Source organism: Prionailurus bengalensis, chromosome E4, assembly GCF_016509475.1.
Source record: "Prionailurus bengalensis isolate Pbe53 chromosome E4, Fcat_Pben_1.1_paternal_pri, whole genome shotgun sequence".
Classification (NCBI taxonomy): domain Eukaryota; kingdom Metazoa; phylum Chordata; class Mammalia; order Carnivora; family Felidae; genus Prionailurus; species Prionailurus bengalensis.
The window spans coordinates 32,246,698-32,272,681 of record NC_057360.1 but is presented as its reverse complement, the minus strand read 5'-3'; the positions used below and the strand labels follow the sequence as shown (position 1 = coordinate 32,272,681).

Sequence of the window (25,984 nt, the reverse complement as noted above, 5' to 3'; positions counted from 1 at the left end):
GAAGGCTGCTGCGGATGGCTGCTAACTTCTTCAAGCAGTGTTCTCTGTGAGCAGTGACCTCGTGAGGTTGCCTGGCAGGGGCAGGCTCTGTGCAGACCCAAGCTCACAGTCACTGGCAAGAAAAATCTTTGTATGTTTTGCTTTGCTGAGAAGGTGGTGCTGAAAGCTTTCTTCCTTTGGGAAATCAATTTCACTGTGCAGTGGATCTCAGTAAGTGGGGTCACACGGCTGTTTTTAAAAAAGAGACATATTCTGTTTTTATTAATCATGGAACTGACATAAGACTGGTAGAATTTGTAGAAGAAAATAACCTGTTACTCTCCTTCTTTATGCACCTACTCCCTTCCAGAAGTTAAGAATGAAGAAAGGATTTTTATCTTTCAGTCTGGTAACCATACCTGCCTCTGGTTTAAAATAAGCAGCCTCATGTCCCTGGAGGCCTACTGTATATAAATTTTAGGAATACGAGGAATTCTCAGATTTTTTTTTTTAATTTTTTTTTCAACGTTTATTTATTTTTGGGACAGAGAGAGACAGAGCATGAACGGGGGAGGGGCAGAGAGAGAGGGAGACACAGAATCGGAAACAGGCTCCAGGCTCCGAGCCATCAGCCCAGAGCCTGACGTGGGGCTCGAACTCACGGACCGCGAGATCGTGACCTGGCTGAAGTCGGACGCTTAACCGACTGCGCCACCCAGGCGCCCCTTTGTTGGCTGTCATTTTGAAGGCCAAATTATAAAGCCATAGTGCAGAATCCCTAAAATAGCTGTGAATCTAATTATGGGGCTAGACACTTCTTTGTCATATCCTTCTTGGAGTTGAATCCAATATGAACGACCACTGGTGTGGATGACGAGAGAGAGGATTTATTCTACACCGGGTTTTCTTTTCTTTTTTTTTTTTTAATTTATTTTGAGAGAGAGCACACGAGTGAGCGGGGAAGGGGTAGAGAGAGATGGAGAGAGAGAATACCAAGCAGGCTCTGTGCCATCAGTGAAATGCTGTCAGTGCAGAGCAGGGCTCAATCCCACGAACTGTGAGATCGTGACGTGAGCCAAAACCAAGAGTCAGATGCTTGACCGACTGAGCCACCCAGATGCCCCTATCCTGGGTTTTCTTATATATACAGTGGAGCTCACCTTAACATAGTGAGATACAATAAAAAGGTCAACATGAAACAGTTATGTTGGGTGAGAAGAGTATTGGTATTAGTATTAACTTGTTTTATAAAATTATCTGTACACTTGCTGTAAAGAGCAGTTATTTTAACATTGGTTTGTCCATCTCTCTCTGTCTCTCACTCTCGCTCTTGCTCTCGCTCTCACTCCCTGCAGCCTTTTGACAACACTGTATAAAGTGAAGCGCAGCTTCATGGAATGCCATGGTGGGGTAGCAGCTACCTCCAGGCAGGTAGGAGGCTGTAGAGAATTGTGGCCCATTTTTTGCTTCTGCTGAGGAATATCTTACACCAATAACGAAGCAACCTCTAGGGGGCAGCAGAGCACTGAATAAAACTGCTGTGCCTGGGGTAGTCAGGCCTTTTTGGCTCCTTGCCCAGCCTTTCTAGGTCCAAGATGCAGTGCCCACCCTTCTCCCTTTCGCCTAGCAAAGCTCATCCTCTTGGCCTTGCCATGGCCTTGCCTGCACTCACTCGCTTCTCCTCCACACTTAAACTCTCTTGGTCTGCTTTGGACCAAATCACATAGCCTAACACGGGGACTTGTTTGCTATTGTTTCACAACCAGCTCTACCTGTCCTTTTTGGCAGAAACAATGGTTTATGTTTCCGTGTTTCCCATAATGCCAAGACTGCCTTGGATGCCTAAATAAATGCTGGACAGCAGATGGAGGAACCCTTAATCTGTAGTGAGTGCTGGATACCTATTTGCTAATTTAGTTGTCAAGATGAGCTTGTTTTTGCACAAGAGAAAGCCTTTGCTCCACTTATTTCTGAAATGGCTACATTCTCACACGCTTTCTGGTTTTAGATTGGAGTGGAAGATATAGGTGTAGTGGAAAACAGGAACTCTGGCTCTGTGGTTACAGGTGTGCATCTACTCCCCTTCCTGGGTGTGTGCCTTGGTCAAGTTAACTTCTCAGCCTGTTTCTCACCTACAAAATGGGGCTGTTTAAGCTGATCATGTGATTTTATCTAAAGTGGAACACATTTGAGAGTGAAGGAGGGTATTTAAAAATACTTATCAAATAGTTTTTTTGAAATATTTATTGACCGAGGAGTGGTTTTCATTTCTATTTTTTGACTTGTCTATGAAACTGTTCTATTTAAAGATGATTTTCAAAATAACATTTCCTACAGAGTATTAAAACAATATAGTAACAGGGCAAATTGTAAACTGGTTGGCATGCTGGAACAGCAGGCGTAAACCCTATGGTGCTTCAAAGGATCAAAGCAAGTAATGGAGGTAAAGTGTCTGGTGCTGTGTCCGGAACACACTGTATTCAGGGAATGATGATTTCATTTTCCTTCCTGGAAGAAGTTTGGGCAAAGAAACACTGACCAGCATGAAAGGCCTATGGGATTTTTTAAAAAAATTATTTATTTGAGAGTGAGAGAGAGCTCAGGGGAGAGGGGCAGAGGGAGGGAGAAAGAGAATCCCAGGCAGGCTCCATGCGCATCATGGAGCCCAACATGGGGCTCGATCCCACAACCCTGGCATCATGACCTGAGCCGAAAACAAGGGTTGGACGCTCAACTGACTGAGCCACCCAGGTGCCTCATCCTGTGGGCTTTGTTAAAAGGCTGCTTCAAGGAGGAAATGCTCCTACCTTGCCAGATTGAAGCAGCCTTGAAAAAAACCCTCAAAATCCAAAGTTTGGGTTTTATCCACAGTGGGAAAATACTGATTGAAGAAGATGGTCCTGCTTATATGTGGTCAAATAGCTACCTCAGCAGTAGAAAGCATACCCAAGGGATGGCTGTGCATTTTGGGCAATAATTTGGCTAACCTGTGAGTACAGAGCTCTTCTCTTGCAAAGTCACTACTCCTTGTGGGCAACTTGCCTGGAAAGCTGGGGCAACCGGTCTTGGCACCCCTATTCTGCACCCAGCTCCTGCTATTTATGAGCCTAATTGCAGCAATTGTGCTTAAATACTGGGCTTACCATAAATATAGTAGTTTGAACTGTATAATATATATCTGTCTTGAAGGTTGGGGTCCCCATGTAACTGGAAGCTTAATTGTCATTCTGTGTTTGGCCTTCCAGGGTTGGGCACGCCCCTTTTACAAACAGAATTCATTACTCTTTACCCTGCCTCTTGTAAGTGCTACTTTGCTCTGGTAATGAGCCTGTGTATTCATTTGACCTAAAGCCCCTCAGAAAAGAGGCCTGCGTTTTTGCCAGCGTCTTGTGTGTTGGGGAATTCCAGGAGTGCTCTGCAGCCTCCTGCAAGTCGGGAAGGACCTTCACTTGCTCAGTAACAACGTGTGACGGGAGAATCAAGCGCAGAAACAGGTGGTATTGCAGGGACAGCCCACCGCATGGCTCCTGATGGCCTCTTCTCTCTCTAGGTATGTGTACATTCCAGTAGGAGGGTCCCAGCATGGCCTGCTGAGGACACTGTTTGCCACTGCAGTGACGTTTGCATTTGTGAGCTTCTGGCATGGTGGCCATGACTACCTCTGGTACTGGGCAGCGCTCAACTGGCTGGGAGTCATCGCGGAGAACACAGTCCAGAGGCTTGTGCAGACCCCGTGCATCCAGGACAGCTTGGTGAGCAGGACCCTTGCCCCTGCGGCGGGGGAACAGCTGAGCTAGGTGGAATAGGTTTGGGAGGGAAGATGGTCGTCAGATTCATCGCAACATGGGCCGTTCCTGCCAGATTGGTTCAGAGTAGATGTACCCAGAAATAGCAGTTTGTTTTTTTTTTTACACAATGTTTAACTATAAAAGCAATACATGCTTATTATACAAAAATAAGAAAATTCACACAAGGGGAAAAAAATACCTCAACAAAAATTACTATTACTACAAACTCTTCTTTTTTATTTATGTGTACACACACACACACACGTGTAACTTTTAAAATGAATTCTGTTACCCCAGAGGTACGGTTGTGTCAGGCCCACCTTTCTATGTCACCAAATGTATTTCTAGCAACCCTTTTTAAATGGCTACACAGAATTCCATTATGTGGCTGTGCGAGTCATTTATTGAATTATTCTCCTGTTATTGACAATCATATTATTCTAATTGTTTTGCAGTTGTCACTCAAAACCAAGATGAGTAATATAACCAGGGTGAATTCTTGTATGGAAAATTGCTAAGTTAAAGGTGTTTTTCACCTTTTTTGCCGTGCTTACTGCTTAACTCTTCTTTAACTGCCCTGTAGACAGTGTGCCAATTTACATTTCTACCTACAGTGCATGAGAATGCCCTTGCCAATACTGAGTAGTGCTGGTATTTTTAATCTTGGCCAATAAAATAGGTAGTGTTATTGTAGCATAAAAAACAGTTAAGTGTTTAAGACGCATTCCACTTCTACAGGAAAATGATTTGGAAAATTAGGTACTTTATACACATATTTTAAGTGATTTTAAACTATGAGCGAAGGTTTTATTGTGTAAAATGATATACATTGTATTAGAATCTTGTAGGAAGTCATCAGTTGTGACTATGCAGCAATATTCCTGATAACCCTGAAAAAAGAAGCTAAAAAGAAATATGCTATCATCAGTGTTCCTGGCAGGCAATAAAACACATGAAATTTATTGGGAAATGATTAATGTGCCTAAACTCCCCCAGTATATGCAACGAAAGCAAATTTATTTTAAAAACCCAACACCACCAAATAGAGTACATTCGAGTTTTTTTTTTCCTACGAAGATGGTCATAGTAAAAGTGGACAGTTATTTCAGTAAAAACTCATGCAAAGCACATAGCAAAATAACACATCTGAAGGAATTGAAATATGCTCGTGTATGTTTAAAGATAAATATTTTGTTCAGTAGTAGTACCCAGCAATCAGCAGGAAAGAAATGTCGGTGAATTCTTATAGAAAATGGAATTTCAGTGAAAGTCATGGTTATGCAACACAAAGAAAAACTGTAAAAGGTGGTATCATCAAGGTTTCAATCTCCGTCTTCAAATCTGAATAGTCTTCCCCGAAGTCTGAAACCCAATTATCACCTGTGAAAGCCAGAGAATTTTTTTTCAGCTTAGGCTGAAGCCCTGTAACATATTTCCATGTTCCTTCATGAAGGGTCTAAAATTCACCTTGAACTTAATGTTAAGCACTGCTCTGTAGACTTTGAGCCATGGCTTATGCTAGTGATAAAATTTAAAAATCAAAAATGCTAAAGGAGTAATGCAAACTGTGCCTTGTAGCCTATGGCTTGTTAATTTGGTCTGAAAATGAAAACAGTGAAAGCCGACACAGGATGAAACACTTGTATGTCTGCTCTGCTTCATCAGCTCATTCCACGACCCTCACGTGAGTACCTCATTTGAGCATCCATCCACAATTCAGACACCTACCTGTATAGTAGTTTTTGAGTATGCACTTTTTGGTGAGATACATGCATATATATTGTGAATATAGTGTTTATATTATACATATTTATTGAGCAGGAACATATTTTGTAAAAACCTACTTTATCACCTTTTATCTTGACAGCCTGGTAGTTGGCTATGGCTGTGTAGATGTGGAGCTCCTTGTGTATGAGATCAGGATTCCATCACTGTTTATATCCCCAGTGGTTAGCTCAGTGTCTGAGTTAGCTGCAGTGTTAAGTCAGTGCACAATCGGGTTGATTCTTTAGTTCTTCTTCCACTCGTCCACCCAAAGAGTTATTACTCTGTTTCTTACACAGTTCAGCGTAGATTGTGTTTAACTTCAGAGAAACATGGCTGGCGTTTCAAATGTTGTATAGCCTTTTGAATAAACTGTTTCCCAACCTGGGTTACTCTCCTTCCCTCCCTTTTCATGAATATATTCCCCATTCTTTTGTCAAAATCCAGATGAAGACTTGATGCCTTAATGCCTCCTTGGCACCTAATTTCCTCCATCGTTGATCTGATAGTATTTTTACAATGTGAGTTCACCCCTGCCCCCCCAGGGTGCCCACATACTCTCTCCATGGCATTTATCCTTCATCTTGGTTTTTTTTTTATCTGTTTTTTTAAAGATCGATTGGAAGATATCTAAGTAACAAAGATGATCATGTCTTCTTTTCTTGTATCTTTTTCATCTTCAAAATCAAAGCTTTGTTTGGAGCACAAAAGACAGTAGGATTTGTCAGTGTTGATAGAATGGCAGTTGAACATTCACTGGAAGACTAATCAGAGCTGGGTGTTGTGAATAGGAAGCCCTCTGATGTTCTAGGCAGGGCTGTATAATTGAACTTTCTACAATAATGGAAATGACCAATACAGGAGACACAACCACACTGAGCACTTGAAATGTGGCTAGTGTCACCAAGAAATTAATTTTTAGGGGCGCCTGGGTGGCGCAGTCGGTTAAGCGTCCAATTTCAGCCAGGTCACGATCTCACGGTCCGTGAGTTTGAGCCCCGCGTCGGGCTCTGGGCTGATGGCTCAGAGCCTGGAGCCTGTTTCCGATTCTGTGTCTCCCTCTCTCTCTGCCCCTCCCTCGTTCATGCTCTGTCTCTCTCTGTCCCAAAAATAAAATTAAAAAACGTTGAAAAAAAATAAAAAAAAAAAAGAAATTAATTTTTAATTTGAAGCTAAGTAGCCCCCATGTGGTTAGGGGATTCCATTTTGACCAGTGCAATTCTAGAACACACCCCCATCTAGAAAAAAATTAAATGTACAGTGTTGGACTCTGCTATAATTTTGAGTGATGTTCATTAATGATGAGGTACCTCATATATCCAGTGGCTACTGAATGGCTCCACTTGTGCATCTCACAGGTAAATCTCAGATTTGGCATGTGTAATACTGAACTTGTGTACCTCTTCCCCCCATAATTCTAACTAGCTCCTTTCCCTCTAGCATTCTCTATTTCTAGAAAAGTCATAAGCTGTCTAGTTATTCAAGGCCAAAGCCATGAAGTTAACCTTTGTACTCTCTGTCCCTCGGTTCTACCTGTTCATACGGTATATTCTGTCATCTAGGTAGATCTTAACTTTAAAAAAATTTTTTTAATATTTATTTATTTTTGAGAGAGGGAGGGAGAGGGGGAAATGGGGAGGGGCAGAGAGAGAGGGAGACACAGAATCCAAAGCAGGCTCCAGGCTCTGAGCTGTCAGCACAGAGCCTGATGTGGGGCTTGAACCTGCGAACCATGAGATCATGACCTGGGCTGAAGTCGGACCCTCAACCAACTGAGCCACCCAGGCACCACGGTAGATCTTAACTTTTAAAAATTATTTCCATTTCTGCTAAGTCATCCTAATCTAACTGCTCTCATTTCTTGCCCAGTCTACTGAATAGCTTTTAACTAGTCTACCTGCTTCCATTTTGCCTTCTTAAGTTCTTTATCCTCATAGTGCAGAGTGATACTTCTCAGTAAAAACCTAACCATCTTCGGTTATCCTTCTTAAAATCCTTCGTGGTGTCCCATTATTTTAGGAGTAAGCTCTCAATATTTAACATGACCTATGGGGCCCTGCCTGATCTTGAGCTTGCTACCTCTCCCCACCCCTCGGCCCCCACCCCTCGGGGGTCTGCTCCCCAACCCTCGGCCCCCCTCTCCCACTTTGCACTCTGTTCTTCTCTTCATTTGCACACCTGGCCCCTCCTGCCTCACACAGCCTCATTCATCTCCTAGGCTGCTCTCTCTCCCCTCTACTTCCATCTCTATTCATCCTTCAGATTGCAATTTGAATGATATCTTGTTTGGGTGTCTTTCGCTGACCCTCCTAAGTCAATCAGGTCCTGATCAACAGCTCATTTTGGACACCTTGTACGTGATCTCTTCTGCTATACTTATCATAGTTGCAATGAAATATTTTTTATCCAGTAACTTGTTTAATCCTTATATCTTTCACTGAACTATTAGCCTCGTGAAGTCAGAGATTTGTATCCTTGGCATGCATCACAATGCCTGGCACAGAGTAAGCGTGTAGTAAATACTTGTCGAATGGGTGAATATTTTCTGATTTCACTGAGGGCAGTACAAGAAGAAGTAGGCTCATGCAGCAGCATGGAGAATACAGAGTGAAAACTGAAAGAACTTCCTAAAGCTGAGGCTTGTTGAGCATTATACAGGGAGCTTATTATTTTCCATAGCAGCATAGATAGTAATTGGTCTAGTGATGGCAAAATGCTATTTTAACGCTCAGTGAACAAAATATATATAGGAAAGAAATGGATGGGGAGAAATTAGCCTTTCTGGTACCCTGCTGCTTTATGAGATGTGGGATTATTGGTTGTGACTCACTGAGGCACAGAGCTGTAGGAAGCTGACGAAAGGTACTTTCACAAAGCACCCGAGCTGGGCGGACAAAAGAGGAGTTAACTGCTAAAGCAACATGCTTTTCCTCTACACAAGCACTCTCTCGGGGAGCTAGAATTTGTGTTCAGCATTGAAATCTTTTAATAAGTGGACACATTGTGAAACATCAGTAGAGTGACATTACTTCTTGCCAATTCTGGATGTGCTCTCTCCTTTGAAGGAAGATACCTCCAGGCTGCTTGTCAGTTATTCCTATGCAAAGGAGAATCGATACCTCAAGCAGTTCACCCCCCCCCCCATCCCTAATGTTCATTTCATTGAATAATTTCAATATGTCCTCCTCCCCCTGCCCATGTCTCCTCTTCTTTGCCCCAAGAGTATCCTGCTGAGCTGATTTATGTCCTCTCTAAAGCAGTAAAATTTCTATTTATAGACTTAATTGAGGAAAGATGCCTCCAGTGACAATCAGGGAGGGTCAGTCTAATGGTTCTGAGAGGGATCTGATGCTCTGATGTGTCAGAAGGAGCCCAAAGACCATGGCTCTGTGCTGATACACATTCAGTTTATCTGCTATATTGGTTGGTTTGACTTTGAAGATGTAGATACAGAAATCCCATGAGTTTGAGAGTTCAGTCAATTGTAAGAATTATTGACATGATATATAACCAGTGCTTACTTAGTTTTGTGGAATCCTAACTCACTAATTGGCAGGATATACATGTCAGTTGGCCTGATAAGAAGGTCAGTGACTCCAGTCTCGCCTAACTGAAGCATCACAAAGCAAACTAGTCTAAGAAGAGTAGTTCTGTTTGAGAGTGGCTCATGATCTTCTATTTCTCTACTGCTTAAATCAATTCAAGAAATGGAGATCGAGTACTTATTATGGATAAGCCATTTTCTCAAGACTGGAACCCTTCTTAGACTTGGCTCCTTTGGCAAGGTCAGTCTGGTTCGTCCTTTCTTAATTTGCTCATTTAGGGGGAAAAAAAATTTCAGTACCCTATGTGGGAGACACATTGCAGAGCTCTGGGGAACTCTGAGTGAAAAACATGGTCCCTTCCTCCTCATTTCCTTTTTTTTTTTTTTTTTTTGCATCTCTTTCAGTGCTTCTGTGCCTATCGTGTACTAGTCTGTCCTTGTATATGGTAGAGTCTGTTATTCGTCAGTTCCCTCCAAGAACAAGGTATTTCGTGGTGGCCTATCAGGATAATCATCTTTGTGATGTCTGCTTTGGAACAGAGGCAATAAAACCATGGAACAAGAGCTTTTCTTTATGAAGAGCTAAGTGATCTATAGAAAAAAGTCTTATTTTCATTAACATTATAGAATGTTGATTGGCTTAGCCTTCCCAGGCATTTCTCAGAAGAAAGGTCCAGGCTAGAGATAGATTTTTGGGAGCATGTACTTGGTATTTTGGAGCCATGGAAGTGTTTGGGACTTTCTGGAGAGAGTACAGAAAGAGAAGAAAAGGTGGTGGCCCAGGACTGAACCTGAGGAACACCAACAGTTAAAAGTTGGATAGAGGAGAAGGGGCCAACAAGGGGAGGAAAATCTCGAGGGTGATTTCACTGAAACTGAGAAAAAGAGGGTATTTCATGGAGGGAGTGGTCAATGTTGGTGATGCCAGGGAGGGATAAAGTAAGATGAGGTTAAAGAATGGTTATGTCTCCAGGCCAGGGTGCTAATAGTGGGAGAAAGAAGCTATGAGGCATCTCCCCTGTGTCATAGGAGATTGTGGTCCAGCTGGAGATGCAAGGCATGTGCAAATCAGTTGAGGACCAATGTAAGGTATTTTGCACAGAGAGACCAGAATGAGTCATGGAGGCAGCCGATGTTTGTGAGGAGTGGTGGTCAGGGCGAGCTAAGCTTTTAGGAATGGTTTAAAGAGCTGAGGCTTGAGTAGGACTCTGGAGAATTAAGATCGGGGCTTGGCTAGGTCAGTAGAGAAAAGACAAGCATTCCTGGTGAGGAGAATAGCACACATACAGCCTGAAGTCAGAAATAGGCTTGCCATTCAGGTGAGGAGGCAGACATGGCGGATGAGGAGTTATCACTCAGGAGGATGAAGGAAAGGAGGCTAGAGAAGCCGAATGGTTTCCCATATAAAAGGATCTGAGTGCAAACTTAGAAATATAGAAATGCAAAACACTTAACCAAACAGGAGAGCATTAAATTAACGTATTAATCCCACACGTCAAATTAGCCTGTTGTGCCGGCTTGTTAGCACTCTCCCGGGCCTCTCTGTGTGGCAAAAGCAATGCATGTTGTTATGAACAGTGTGTTCCTTGGTGGATGACGACCTGATGGTGCCCCCTCCATTGTCTCCCACTCCGAAGGATCATTAATGATGCAGGAAGCACACTGCGCAATTCACTGCTTACACATTTTCTTCTCTGTGGGAACCTGAACCTAAGCCTTAACCCCTCCGGTCTGAGAGGTGGAATGTGGCAAATAATTCCACCTCTTAGTTCAGATATGGTTAGCATGGCAAAAACATTTTCAAAGGTTCTTTTTAACTTTCCGTTACTGGGTCTGCTGACAGAGAGAAGACTTTGAACTAGAGCCAGGTTCCAGTTAGTGGTGGCCTGGTGAGCCCCCCAGGTCTGGCCAGCTCTCGTCCTTTTTTCCTGCTAAGTGCACAGCACGGGCTCCCAGCCTTGGGAACTGTACTCTTGGTAAAGAATGCTAAGCCGAAGATGAGATCCATGGCTTGAATGTCAGTGGTTGAAATGGGCTTTTTCAGGTGGCTTGTGGGATTAGATTCATTACTTGAGAGCCCTCGATTCCTGCTTCTACAGCACAGATAAGTGGTGGTTATTCAAGTCACAGCCTGGTGCCCAGCAGTTTCTATAGATGAACTTAGGGAAAAGCAAAATCTTTATTATGTACGTGCTGAAGCTTTGGATGTGTGTTTCTAAATCTGGGTCTCTTTTCCTCCAAGAAAACCCATTACTCCCTGGAGGTAGCAGAACTTGAGTTTTCAGTATTCCTATTAGCAACAGAAGGATGAAATTAGTCCACTTTCCCCAAAATAATATGCACATACTTAGTGCAGTATATTTTTACAGTATGTATTTATTTACAGTGTGTATTTATATATTATGTGCGGTGAATATTATATGTATGTTGTAACTGTATAGCATCTATATGTAGTATATGTATATGTGTGTATATGTGTCTGTGTGTATATAGATATATATGTTTGTGTGCATGTATTCATTTTTAAAGCTCTGAGAAGTCAGAGATGTGCAGGACTTCCAAAATATCTCACATTCCTCCCAAGACCTAGAAATAAACACTGCTTTAAAAAGCTTATGGAGCAGCTGCTGGCCTCATTTGAGATAGCTGAGTTGGTATCATTGTACTTGTGATTGCCAGCATGTACTGAAACACACAACTTAAGGGGGCTTTTGCTTTTTCCTCTTGTCTCAACCCTCTAGTCCACCCCGTAAGCTCAGGTAAGTGCTGGAATGGCCACTGTCTATCCCCTGAGGGGTAGCAGGAAAGAGTATAAGAGGTACAGGACATCTAGTAAGTTGACTATGCCACCACTGAAAGTAGCGATTTTGAAATAATTTAACTGTGAAGAAAGATGAATAAAGAATAATAGGTAGAATAAAAATTTATTTTTATTTAAAAGTTCCGTGCACATACGGAAAAGTACGCAGAAGGTTACATACTAACATACAGATGGTGATTAGCGTTTTATTGATGGGGATTATTTATGATACATATTTTCCTGGTTTTGCTTATTTATATTTTCAGCCTTTTCTACGGTGAATACGTATTGTTATCTAATTAAGGGTGATTGAGAGAAAAGGGAACATGATGGATCCCTCCTCAGGAGGCTATGCTTAGCTGACCCTGGTTGCTTGATGTATGTTAGAGATGGAAGGAACAGACTAATGTGGGGTTGCTCTAGCTGCCACCCTTTGCCAGAGAAGAAACTGTACCAGACCCTGCACAGAGATCTTCCGCATTGGTTATTTTATTGAAGCACCTCAACAACCACCCAGGGCAGGTATTGCTTATCTCCATTTTTACAGATGAGGAAACTCCAGACAGGGGAACGTACGTGATATGTCTAAGAACACATAGTTCAATTAGAAAGGGAGTCAAATTCAGTTATACATAATTTATTCTAAGCTTCCTTAATTTTAGGTAAGAAGAGACACCTGCCTTGATAAATATTACACACTTATTCATTCATCTCTCCTTGCTGCTTGTGTACATTTGGCATTAAATTTTTTTAAGCAGCAAAAATGGATTTCTTCGGGAATAACAAAGAATTGCAATTCGGGACAAGCAAGCTAGGCAGAACCATTTGGCATTGCATCAATTTCACATTCCAGCCCTCAGTTCTTGGACATCTTGTGTTTTAGTTGTGGCTTCACTCTACCTGCGTATGGAAAAATTGCTCTAAGTGAAGTGGCAATGCTCACAAGAACATTTTTACCAAATTATGTCATGTGGTTTCAATAGTAGCTTTGTAGGTAAGTACTGTCATTATCCCTGTTCTGCAGTGGGAAAAAATGGAAACCCAGAAAGTTTAAGGAATATCTGTTTATGGGTCAGAAGTCAAATCTTCCTGCAAGGCTTCCTTGAGGTAAATGAATCTTTAGTCTCCATTCTGCTCATACATCCTTCTCCTCGTCAGCAACAACTTCCAATTCACTTCAGTTGTTTCCGACATTTACTTCCACCTTTCTAAAGTATATTCTCTTAGTTCTTCCCTTAAGAATTATAAATATTAGCTGCTTTCTACATGAGGTTTTAGCATCTGAGACCTACTTCTCCTTCCAATATGGTAGTAGCTCTGTGTTTGGTTCCATCAGCACTCGATGTTCTCATTACCACCATGCTAAGTGTGGCTTACTGCCACGCCAGTTAATATGCTATAATTGAATTTCCTTTCTAGTCCACTGTTTGCCCACCTCAGATTAAGAATCACCTTGCCTATGGGGCGCCTAGGTGGCGCAGTCGGTTAAGCGTCCGACTTCAGCCAGGTCACGATCTCGCGGTCCGTGAGTTCGAGCCCCGCGTCAGGCTCTGGGCTGATGGCTCGGAGCCTGGAGCCTGTTTCTGATTCTGTGTCTCCCTCTCTCTCTGCCCCTCCCCCGTTCATGCTCTGTCTCTCTCTGTCCCCAAAATAAATAAAAAACGTTGAAAAAAAATTAAAAAAAAAAAAAAGAATCACCTTGCCTCTTTTTGTTTGATTAGTAGTTTACTATCACCACTTCTTTGCAAACTCCCCAGTAAAATGGAAAAATCCCTCAGAATAGTCATTTCCATGTGGTCAGATGTATTTGGCAATCTGTCAGCTCTCTTCTTTTCCTGGAGAACCTCTCCTGGGCCCTTCCATCCTCTGTCCCATCTGGATCATATCTCTTTAGATGGACTGTACAGCTGGTCCTGACACTTTCCTCCTCCTCTTTCCCGGGCTGAATCCCTGGGTCTTGGACCCCATGTCCCCTTGTTTTCTCCTCCCTTTGATTTGGTGGAGCACGTCCTTCAGTACAAGGACTACTTCTGTTAGACCTAGTAGAAGGGCCTTTAGAAAAGGACCATGGATAATAAATTTTTTTGAGACTTGCATTTCCCAAACTGTCTTTATTCTATTCTCACATTTGATTGATTGTCTGAGCACTGAATTTTAAGGTTGAAAGGTAATTTCTCTTGAAAAATTTGAAAGATGTAATTTGTCTTGTAGTTTTTAGCTTTACTGTTGAGAAATGCCATTTTGATTTTTGATTCTTTATATGTAATCTGTTTTTCTCTTGAGAAACTTAATGAAAATATCTTTGGCATTCTGAAATGCCACTGTACCCGTTGTCCCTGAGTTTAGAGTCACTCTGATACAATTTATTCACAAAAAAAATTTCTCATCATCGCCTTCGTCATGGGGAGTGGGGGGCAGAGAAAGAAGGAAGCCCCAGGGTCTGTATGCTCATTACCCAGATTTTTATTCTTTTTTTTTTAACGTTTATTTATTTTTGAGACAGAGAGAGACAGAGCATAAACAGGAGAGGAGCAGAGAGAGAGGGAGACACAGAACCTGAAACAGGCTCCAGGCTCTGAGCTGTCAGCACAGAGCCCGACACGGGGCTCGAACTCACGGACCGTGAGATCGTGACCTGAGCCGAAGTCGGACGCTTAACCGACCAAGCCACCCAGGTGCCCCTCATTACCCAGATTTTTTAAAGATATTTTTAAATACTTGTTTATTTTTGAGAGAGAGAGAGAGAGAGAGAGAGAGAGAGAGAGAGAGAGAGAGAGAGAAAAGAGGGCAAGAAGCAGGGGAGGGGCACAGAGAGAGGGAGACACAGAATTCAAAGTAGGCTCCAGGCTCTGAGCTGTCGGTACAGAGCCTGATGTGGGGCTCGAACTCCCTAACTGTGAGGCCATAACCAGTTGAGCCACCCACGTGCCCTACATTACCAAGATTTTTAACCAAGCTCTCTGTTTTCTTGTCTCCGTGGTTTACTGTTGCCGTCTGTGGTACATGGTGCCTCTAATGGCTAGGCCTTCTGGGGATCTGGTGTAGGAATGACTTTCTCCTCTGACATCTACTATCTAGGTGTCTCAGTGCTGCTAATTCCTCCATCTGTTTTCTGTCTTGTAAAAATGGGTTCATTTTGCCCACTTGCTTTTCACTTCTATTCCATTCCTTGCCTGTGAGTTTATACCTTTTCAAATGTTGACTTGCTTTTAAAAAAATTTAATGTCTATTAATCTTTGAGAGAGAGAGAGTGAGCGAGTGCGCACGGGGGAGGGACAGAGAGAGAGAGGGAGGCACAGAGTCTGAAGCAGCTCCAGGCTCTGAGCTGTCAGCACAGAGCCTGATGCAGGGCTTGAACCTACACACTGTAAGATCATGACCTGAGCCGAAGTCAGATTCTTAACCGACTGAGCCACCCAGGTGCCCCATCAAATGCTTACTTGCTTTTTAATGGGGTTTTGGAGGGAGCAAAGATCTCTCATCTCCTGTGTTTAACTGGATGTCCTAGAACAGTTTTCTGTGCTGTTGGCTGAATCATTTTGGAATGCTTTACCTGTTTGTCAGTTTTAGATTTTAAAATACCAAGTTTGCTTAAAAATGGGAGTTGCCCTAAGCTGTTGCTTTTGTGTTTGAACAGGATATAGCTGAGGCCACAACTGTCACATTTTAGGCTTCTTTAATAGTCCCAAGGGATCTTAGTGCTACCTGGAGAGGGAGGCCCCAGCCATGAGCAGTCATAACTGGGGGGTGACAGTCATCTAGCTTCTGTCTTCTCACCCACATGCCTTGACTCCATACTTAGGGGAGGTAGCCAGGGTCTAAGGTCATTAAGCAGAAAGATTCCTAGACTTCCTTTTTTTAATTCTTTTGTTCTTTTTAATTTATGAAGTCAAAAATACAGGTAAGACTGAAGCCCTCTAAGACAATAATTCCTCTGACCCCAGCAAACACACCTTACTCACTTTCCTCTCCCATGAGAGGTAACCATTATTGTCAGGTTGGAGTATAGCTTTCCATACCTTTACTGCTGTGTGTGTGTGTGTGTGTGTGTGTGTGTGTGTGTGCGCGTGTGGTTTAATAAATGGATAAATATTCTAAAATATGTGCTTTTTTCCCCCTCCTCATGGTGTTACTTTTAGGCTGTTTCTATATTAGTGTATGTGGATTGGCATGACTGGACATGGTATGGATATATAATGTTTTTTAGCCATTCTTCTGTTGCTGAAATTTTAGGTTGCTTCTAATTTTTCTCTTTTGCAAATGCAGCTGCTGTAGAGATGCCTATTTATGCCTCCTTGTACATATATGTAAGTATTCCTTTAGGGCAGGTACCAAGAATAGAATAGAACAGGAGTTGGCAAATGATGGCCCATGGGCCAAATCTGGTCTACTGCCTATTTTCGTATGGCCTGCAACTAAGAATGGTTTTTATATCTTAAAACTGTTTTATTCTGGGGCACCTGGGTGGCTCAGTTGGTTAAGCATCTGACTCTTGGTTTCAGCTCAGGTCATGATCTCATGGTTTGTGAATTCAAGCCCCATGTGGGACTCTGTGCTGACAGTGCGGATTCTTTCTCCTTCTCTCTCTCTCTCTCCCTCCCTCCCCCCCCCCCCTCGCTCTCTCTGTCTCTCTCTCAAAAATAAATGACTTAAAAAAACTATTTTATTCAATGGTCCATACTCTCCCTACCTGTTTGAAAGACCACCTTTAATATATAGTCAATATCCAAGTATACATGGGTTCGTTTTAGGCCTCCATTCTATTGTATTGATCTACTCGATTCTTCCTATTTTAAATACTAGAGTTCTATAGTATGTCTTGATTCCTGATATTGGTATTTATATCTGAATTTGTTAGGTTTGCAATGAATTGTAGCTTAATTTGGGTATGTTTGCATGTCTGTGATATTGACTCTGAATTTTCAATCATGAATAGTTATTTATTCAAGCCTTCCCTAAGGTTATTACATAATGATTTATCATTTCTCCTCAGAAGTCTTGGACACTTCTTTGCGGATTATTGCTTTGATATAAGAAAGGTACTGATTTTTGTTTTGAGTTGATAATTTTGCTTCTTTCTTGTTTAAATCTTTTGTTAGCTCTAGTAATTTGCCAGTTGTTTCTTTTGATTTTCCTAAATAGATGGTCATATCATCTACAAATAATGACAGTTTGTCCTTGCCAACAAATTTAACTCTTGCTGCATTTAATTGTCTTGTGGTACTGACGGAGACTTTCAGCGTGGTTTTGAGTGACAGAAGAGAAAATGTCTTTTTCTTAAAGCTAGTGGGAGGGAATACCTGCTCTGGGTTTTGACATATCTTCTTTATCAACTTAAAGAAGCTTCCTCTTTTCTTTTACTAGTTGGCTTTTTTAAAAAATCATGAATGAGTGTGCAGTTTTACTTAATATTTTATTAGCATCTATGGATTGATCATAAGATTATCCTCCTTTAATTATTCTCATAAATTTCTAATGTTTTTAATACTGAATCCTCCTTCCATTCCTGGGATAAATCCTACTCAATTGCGAGTATTCTTTTAATCACTCCCATATTCAATTTACAGGTATTTAATTTAGAATTTTTAAGGCACTGTGTATAAGAAAGATTAACTCATGATTTTCTTTCCCCATATTGGCTTTTTATGACTTTAGTATCAGGGTTATACTAGCACCATGAAATAAGTGGAAGCTTCCCATGATTTTCAATCCTCTGAAACAGTTTCCGGAAATTGTCTGTTCCTTGACCTTATGGTAGAACTTGCTCATTAAGATCATTTGGCCAATTTTTCTTTAAGTGTAGAGCTTTGACCACTGTTTCAGTTCTTCTGTGGTTATGCTTTTTCAGGCTTTCTACTTTTTCTTTGAGAATTTTAGGCAATTTATATTTTCTAGATACTTTGTTTCTCAGCTACGTTACCAAATATATTGCTATATAATCTCCAAAGAGTTTTAAATCTCCTATATATTATTATCTCTTGTTGTTTATTTGGCCTTGTTCTCTTAATTCCTCATACTTGCCAATGTTTATTCATTTTATTATTACTTCAATAAAAGTGTTTGGTTTAAATCAATGAAAACTTTTTAAAAATTTACTAATGTGTTAAGTTCTATAAATTTTTGTTGTTGCTGATTTATTTTATTCCATTGTTGGTGAGCATAGCCTTCATGATAACTTTTTAGAATATATTTGGGTTCCTTTCCTGGCTTAGTTCATATTCAGTTTGATTATGGTCCATTTGTATATGAAAATTGCATGTATTCATTGTTCTATGTATCTTTCTATTAGACAGGCCTAATAATTCTTTCATTGTGATAAATTATACATTTATACATTGCTGAAATTCTCATTTTGTTTATACATTACTCTCCTGGCTTTGGTGAGTGTTGTAATGACTGTTATTTTAAACTTTCAGTCAAATAAAAATCACTTATTTTCATTTCATTAAGATCTGTTCCTGAAGATTTATCTTCGCTTTCTGTTTGGAACATCTGTAATGGTTTCTTTGCATTAGATAAAATTACCATGTCTCTTAGTCTTGACAGAGTTGTGTTGTGTAGAAGTTGAACCATGTCAGTCAGCCTGGCCTGAGCTTCTAATTTTTTTCTCAAACCTTTGTGATTGTCCAAGTTCAAGTTACCTTCTTCATTCTTAATGGCCTTCTTAGCTGAAGATGTGCTAAGACCTGTTAGTGTGCCCTAGGGGAGGGTCACAATCAGCACCTTGATGCAGTATGATTAGAATCTAGACCCTCAATCATCAGCTGGGAGAGTATATATTTAAACCTGTTTCCGAGGAAAAACTGGGAGATGGGAACTTTTGCCTGCTCAGTCTGTGCCAAGACTTGGTGTGTGGTCTCAGGAGAGTGCTCCTGTGCCTGTTAGGAACTGCTGCTTTGGTTGCTGCAGTCCTATGGGACTTGTGAATGGAAGCCTCAGTGGCCACCAGAGCTAGGCCATTGGGGGACCTGTTCCTTGGACAGCAGCTGCAAAAGCTGGCATGCAGGTGTAATTCAAGCTCCTTCCAGGGAGATACTGGTAACTTGGAGTGAGCTGGAGGGAAAAGGTGGGGAGGTGTCCACCAGCTTCCCAGTGACCTGGGAGGATCACAGACATTCTTTCTTTTTATAAATTTTTTTTTCAACGTTTATTTATTTTTGGGACAGAGAGAGACAGAGCATGAACGGGGGAGGGGCAGAGAGAGAGGGAGACACAGAATCAGAAACAGGCTCCAGGCTCTGAGCCATCAGCCCAGAGCCTGACGCGGGGCTCGAACTCACAGACCGCGAGATCGTGACCTGGCTGAAGTCAGACGCCCAACCGACTGCGCCACCCAGGCGCCCCTCACAGACATTCTTTAGATGTGTACTAAATGAGCAGTCTGACTCTCAGGCAGAAAATTTTAAACTATGCAGTAGACCTCTTTCAGAGAAAGACTGGGAGATTTTTGCTTGCTCTCTTAGTGGTGACTCTGGGGAGAGAGCTGTGACAAGTGCTCATGTGCCCCTCAAGACTGCTTCTTTGTTTGCTCGTCTTGGGGGTCTTATGAACACAGGCACCATTGGTTTTCAGAGCTAATTGCCTGTTCCTGCAATGGGAGTCTTAAAATTTGGGGTGCTAGATGTGGGGTTCAGAATCTTTGTTCCTCAGGGATAAGCTGGGAATTAGGGTTTTTCTCCCAATTGTAGGATGCTATGTGGGGGGTGGGGTTTATGGCAAGAGTATGTCTCAGCCTTGTCTGCCTGTTAAGATGTGGGTATTTTCTCATTTACCTGATGTGTAGGAGTTTCTCTGCCAGTTTCTGGATTTCTTTCAGTGTAAATTGCTCCATTTACTGAATGTATAGCTGTGCATGCAGTGCGGCCACAGAAGGAGGGAAGGGGAGGAACCTCTTGTGTCGCCATCTTGATAGCCTCTCCTCTTCTAAGATTGTTTTGCTTATTTAGGTTCCCTTGAGATTCCATCTTAATTTTAAGATGAGTTTTTCTGTTTTTTGAAAAAAAAACATCATTGGGGGTTTGATAGGGATTGCCTTGAATCTGTAGATAGCTTTGGGTGGTATTGTCATCTTAATAATATTAAATATTCCAATCTATGAATATGGACGTCTGTTTCTTCTTGAAGTGTTTTGTAGTTGTCAGTATATAAGTCTTTTCCCTCCTTAGTTAAATTTATTCCTAAGTATTTTTTTTCTTTTTGATGCTATTGTAAATGGAATTCTTTTCCTAATCTGTTTTTCAGATGGTTTATTGTTAGTGTATAGAAGTGCAGCCGATTTTTGCATGTTGATTTTTGTCTTGAATCTTTGCCGAATTTTTTTTCATTAGTTGTAACAGTTTGGGTTTTTTTTATGTATATAAAATCTTTAGTTCTTTCTACATATGAAATCATTTCCTTTGCAATCAGAGATAAGTTTTGCTTCTTCCTTTCCAGTTTGGGTGCTAGGCCTATTAATTTTTATTCAGCTATTTTATATTCTTGCCTTTGATCTTTTAGGTGTCATTTTCTGAGGAGATATGTTAAATCTCCTACTCTAATGGTGAATTCCAATTACTTTTTTAACTTCCAGTGTTATTTTAAGCCATATTGTTCTTGAAAATATTGAGCTCCTGAAATTGACACTTGGTGAGTATCTATCAACCATTGCTTAAGGAACACATGCATAACTAAGTGCTAGTTTTTGACGTATTTGAAGTATTTCAAGGAAGAAAACACTTCTTGAAGATCTACTTTGTATTTGGCACTGAAGGGACAAATATCTTGAAGATTCCATTCTAGGGGAGGGACACACAGTGCTACACAGACATAAATTTGTACAATATAGCAGGCAGCACGAAGACATTTGAGTTAGAGGAATGTATGAATCCCTGTACTATCCTTACTACTCTACTTACCAGTGTATGACCCAGGACCTGTTACTTAAAGTCTATGCCCTTCTAGTTTCTCCTTTGCAAAAAGGGAATAGTTTCTCCTACTTAGCAATATAGCTTAAGGTCATCACATAGTGAATTTGTTTTTGCATCAGAAATTGTATAGCTAAAGCATATAGATTGATACTATCTATCCCCTGGGTTACAGAAACACAGAAAAGGGGTGACTGACTCTGACAGGGTTAGAGTAGCCTATGTTTATCAAATACCAACTAGGAGTCTGAGCTTGCCCGGGGCAGTGCAGTTAAAAAGTGGGGCCAGAACCTGAGCACCATTTGGACTGGTCCAAAACTGTTGGTCTCCTGAGCTGACGCTGAGCTGGAGCTTGAAGATAGAATTAGGAGGACACATTTTCAGTAGAGAAAACAGCTTGTGCAAAGGCACAGAGCTGTAAAAGTACGTGCCACGTTGGACGAACAGTGAGAAGAGCTGTGTCATTAGCAGGAATCCAGGTTGGAAAGTAAAATGAGGTCTGATTGTAAAGGACCTTCTTTGGATTTTCGTCTCAAGTAGTAAAAGAGCCACCAAGATATTTTGCGCGATGGAGGGACATATTCAGTGTACCTGACGAACCAGAGGGGGAAAGGCCAGAGTATAGCATGCCAGCTACCAAAGAGGCTTCTGCACAATCCAGAGCAGAGACATGAGGACTAAAAGCGTGGCCATGTTGGTAGAAGAGCAAGAACACGGGGTGAGACAGTACTGTTGGCCATTCCAGAACTTTTGGCAGGATCCCAGCCCCTCAAATATGGCTTAAGTTCTCTGATTATACCAAGAGCTTATTGTTTGCTTGGCTATTTGAAAGCCCCCTGAAATTGCTTCATATGCTGCATGGATTTGGATGCCAGACTATAGGCTGTGCTGTTTTTAACCAAGCAGGATATGTAAACTGTGGAGCAGGTGACTTGTCCATTTAAGCAAAGTTGGCTTTGTCTTTATCACCATAGTATTTGATTCTCTCTCAGGAGCATACATTGCTTAGATCTCAGTAGTAGATACTGGAAATTTTCATTTCATTGACCAGATGTATTTTGAAGCTTCGTACACTTACAAGAAGGAAGGAGGTGTTGCTTTTGAGTGCCTTCATATATTCCTTTGGCATGGATATAGGATGGAATGGAACATTAAGGAAATCAGGAGATTCTGTAACTTATTTAGGGCAAAGAGAGAGGCAGGTGTTAAATAACTAATTACTGAGCACACACAGAGTATTCATGGGTCTTATGTGATGCAGGTGGAAGAATAGCACTCACCATACAGGGAGGAGCGTGAGAGAGGGGTTACTCATGAAACATGGACTTCTGAATGGAAGGGACCAAAGTGCCTTGTCCAATGAAGCAAGGGGAGAGGTGTCCTGGCGGGTTGGCGCGGGATGGGACAGGAGTTCGGGTCTTCCTGAGTGTTTTGCCCTGGCCACCCTTCTCTTTCACAAGAGCTCTGATTGTTTCTTTGTTACCTTTGGTCTCATCTTTACAGCCTGTGGGGTGTTTACCCTCATTTACTCTCCCTGGTCTCCAGCAATATCCCCCATGCCATTTCCTTGTGCATCCTCTCTTACCCTCTGGGTAGCATTTTTATTAGAAAATGAAAGACTTCAGTGATTATATGGAAGAACTGTGTCCAGCTGCTCAAACCCACCCAATTTCTTTTTTTAGCTTCTTCCCATTTAAAAATAAACAGTATCAGGTCCCACTTGCCAAGCCTTTGTCAGTCTCCAGCAGCCATTCCTCCGGCCCATCTGCTCCCCCAGATGCTCAGCCTGTCCCCTCTTCCCAGCTCGGCCCCACATGCAGCCCCTCTGTGGACGAGTGTGGGACCCACCGCGCACAGCAGCCTGCAGCCCCACCGCGCCATCTGCCTCCCCCCCAGTGCACATTCTGAGAGTAACTTCTGACCCAGTTTCCACACCACCCCAGGACCCAACTTGTTCGCCCCAGCCCAGGTCCTGTGATTTCCAGGGACAGGATGCTGACTGGAAAAGAGAGAGGAGTTTCCATAGAGATAGGAATAAACACAGGAGCTGACACCTCACAGGAGGAAAGGCAAACTAGTTTGACGGTTTAGTTCTGCCCCAAGGTTTACTTTGTTTGGGTTAGTTCCTTGTCTTTGGAAGTCAGTGTCTTAGAGGGAAGTATAAAGCAGTGCTTTGAGGGAAGTTTTAAAGTACGCTGTCCTTACAAAGTGTTCCCACACCCCATGTCTTGTTTCTTCTATCAGAGACCCTGAACTCATGCAGAGGAATTAGAGGTCTACCTTGGGTGTGTGCTTCTAGGTGTTCTGTGGGGCTTGCTGTATCCAGGCCCAAAGTCCAGGATCTGCTAAAGAGTGGGTTATATCAATGCTAACATGGAGAGAAACCATCTCAACCTGTTATTGAAGCCAGAGTCCCTGAGGGAGAACTGGTCACCCTAGGGTAGGAAGTGATACTTTCTATTCTTCTTCTTTCCTCTGGGTCTGTGGGGTGTGAGGGAGAGAAGCCTCGGGACTGGTGGCACACCATGCCTATCTGTGGTTGGCACAGGAGGCTCCTCTCAAGTTGGGTGCCAGGGGGTGGTGGGTGGGCTGGGGAGCCTCACATTGGGGCACTGTGAAGAGCACTGTCCCTGCCCTGGGATGCCTTTCTCTGGGCCCCAGGGGAAAGGGGGAACGTTTTTGGCATCGCTCCTAATGAGGCAGGAAGGGAGGTTCTGTGCCCCCATAGACCAAGAGGGAAGTGGGCTTATAAGGAACATAGAAGAAAACATTTCACCCATGCTCAAGAGACACTGTTGACATTCTGGGCAGGACAGTTCTGTCTCAGACATTGTAATATGTTTACTGTCCCTGGGCCCTGCCATCTCATGCCTTAATTTTGTTATCTTGGGACAACCAAAAGCTGCTCAGCAAGTTCTAACCATCCCCTGGGGATTGGAAAACCATTCCAAGTTTTTTGCGCCAGGATATTGAATTGCCGTAGCCTCATCTTTCCTATGGGAAGAGACCATGACCAGACCAGAGCTCTGGTGTATCCTGTTGCGTTTGTGTTAAAATCAGAATCTGTTTACCAGTCATTGCCTTATCTGACCAAGTTGGCAATTCCTATTTTCATACTTGATGGCTCCTCGCTATACACTGGCTTATTTCCCCATTTGGAGCACAGTCCATCACATGACCTCTCTTACCAGGGAGGCTTTTCAGCACCTGAATCATGACTAACATACGAGGCGTGGCCCCTGCACACGGACAGATAGCCTGTATCCTAGACGTGAAGGACCACAGGAGTGATGGCAACAATGGCTACAGGATATCTAAGGAGACTGTGTAAAAGAAATCAAGAGTTTAAAGTAGGAATGTTGACCCCATGGCCCTAGAGATGTAGAAAGTCGTATTTATTGGTGGAGCTGACCAGATATACCCTTCCAGCCTTGCCCATGTGACTTCTTCCCTCCTTAGGACCTCTAAGCATGGAACTTGGGTCTGGAGTGTAAATCAGGGGCTGAGGCCAGATGGCTCCCAAGGTAGAGGGAGATCCCCAGTGTCTAAACCGTCACCTCCCGCAGTGTTTTCAGGGACTCCAAAGAGGAGAGATGGGTTCTAGCTGAGATTCACATGCCCTTTGCTATTAACCGTGGGCTATCCGCACAGGCCCTCTCTTTTGTTCCTGGTGCCTCTCATTCTGCTCTCCCACTGATCCACAGGGCAGAGAAGTGATGCTGAGTCAAGTTTGCTGCTTGTGGGCAGGCAGGCTAATTTTGTTAGTTCAGAGGATGGGGCTATTAGTTCAATCAGGTTTTTGGATTTACTTTATTGTCTCCTACTTTGGTAATCAACAACTGCCTATAAGCATCTTGATTTCTCCTTTGTATCTTTCTGGTGTATTGATTCTAAAAGCCTGTGCCTTTAATGTTCTTGCTTAGTTTTTGCAAAATTAACTCTTTATAAAAATTGAATTGTAGCCCATTTTGTCAGATTTTAGATGTCCTCTGACAGATGTCTCTGAGATCAGAGGCTCTTTCATATTTGCTATTATTTTGACTTTTTTTTCCCTAAGCAGAAATAGGAATTTATTGACTCATATAGCTGAATAATCACAGAAGCAAAGGAAGATCTGTTAGAACCAGAGCTTCGGGTGCTGAAATGAGGAGCCCTGTGCCTCCAGCACTCACTCTCCGCCTCACCTCCTCCCTTGCTCTGCCCCTTGCCCCACACCTCTGCCTCCTACCAGCCTGGCCCCTGCCCCCTACTGGGTCACCTGGCTCCTCAGTCCTGCTTAGAACTAAGCCCAATGCAAAGAGCAGTTTCCTCTCTCAGTATCTCTCAGTTGGTTATTTAATAATTGTAATCATTTCCTGTAAAAGGAGAACCACTCTGAGCTTAACCAATCTACATGCATTCTGTGTCATTGACATTAATATGGAAAAGATTACATGGAGCCTTTGAATTCCCCTAACAGGATGTAAGGTTGGAGGACACGGGTGAGTTTGGAACAGAAGTGCCAGAACATCTGACTCACCGGGTCCCTTAGAAATGAAACACGTTATCAGTGGTCCTGTACCTGGAGAGAATTATTTGGATACATTTGTGCCAGTTAGGGTAATCTATATTGTCTTAATTTATCATTCTGAATTTCCCCCTTATCTCCCTCCTTCCTCTCCTCCTGCCTCCCTAGTTACTGCTGATTGAGCCAGTGATACACAGAAAATATCTTCTGCTCTCAAATGCAGAAACTGGTAGATTAATGTCTCCCTATTCTCAGAGGTGAAGAGTGCTGAATTACAAGCCCATTTCATCCCCATGTCTTTTTCATCACCATTTAAAAAAATTTTTTAATGTTTTATTTTAGAGAGAGAGACAGAGACAGAGCGCTACTCGTAGGGGAGGAGCAGAGAGAGAGAGGGAGACATAGAATCCGAAGCAGGCTCCAGGCTCTGAGCTGTTAGCACAGAGCCCAACACGGGGCTCAAACCCATGAACTGCGAGATCATGACCTGAGTTGAAGTCAGACGCTTAGCTGACTGAGCCACCCAGGCGCCCTTTGTTTTTATACTGTGTAATTAACTCTTGTCTGGTCTGACTTGACAGTGTCCTCTATACATGCTTGTGGCCTTTTAGAACAAGGGAGAGACTAGAGGTCACCTTGTCTGGTAGCCTCTAACTGGGGACATGTCAGCATCATCTGAGAGCTTTCCAGAACAATGAT

At 42.4% G+C, this 25,984-nt stretch overlaps 1 protein-coding gene across 2 annotated transcripts in view; it reads left to right on the top strand.

Moving 5' to 3' along the window:
- HHAT (hedgehog acyltransferase) overlaps positions 1–25,984 on the top strand; it is a 306,476-nt gene that overhangs the window by 224,370 nt on the left and 56,122 nt on the right. For both annotated transcript variants that reach the window (XM_043568904.1, XM_043568905.1), the window contains exon 10: positions 3,530–3,731. In XM_043568904.1, coding sequence (XP_043424839.1) covers positions 3,530–3,731 — 202 coding nt within the window. The remainder of the gene's footprint in view (positions 1–3,529; positions 3,732–25,984) is intronic.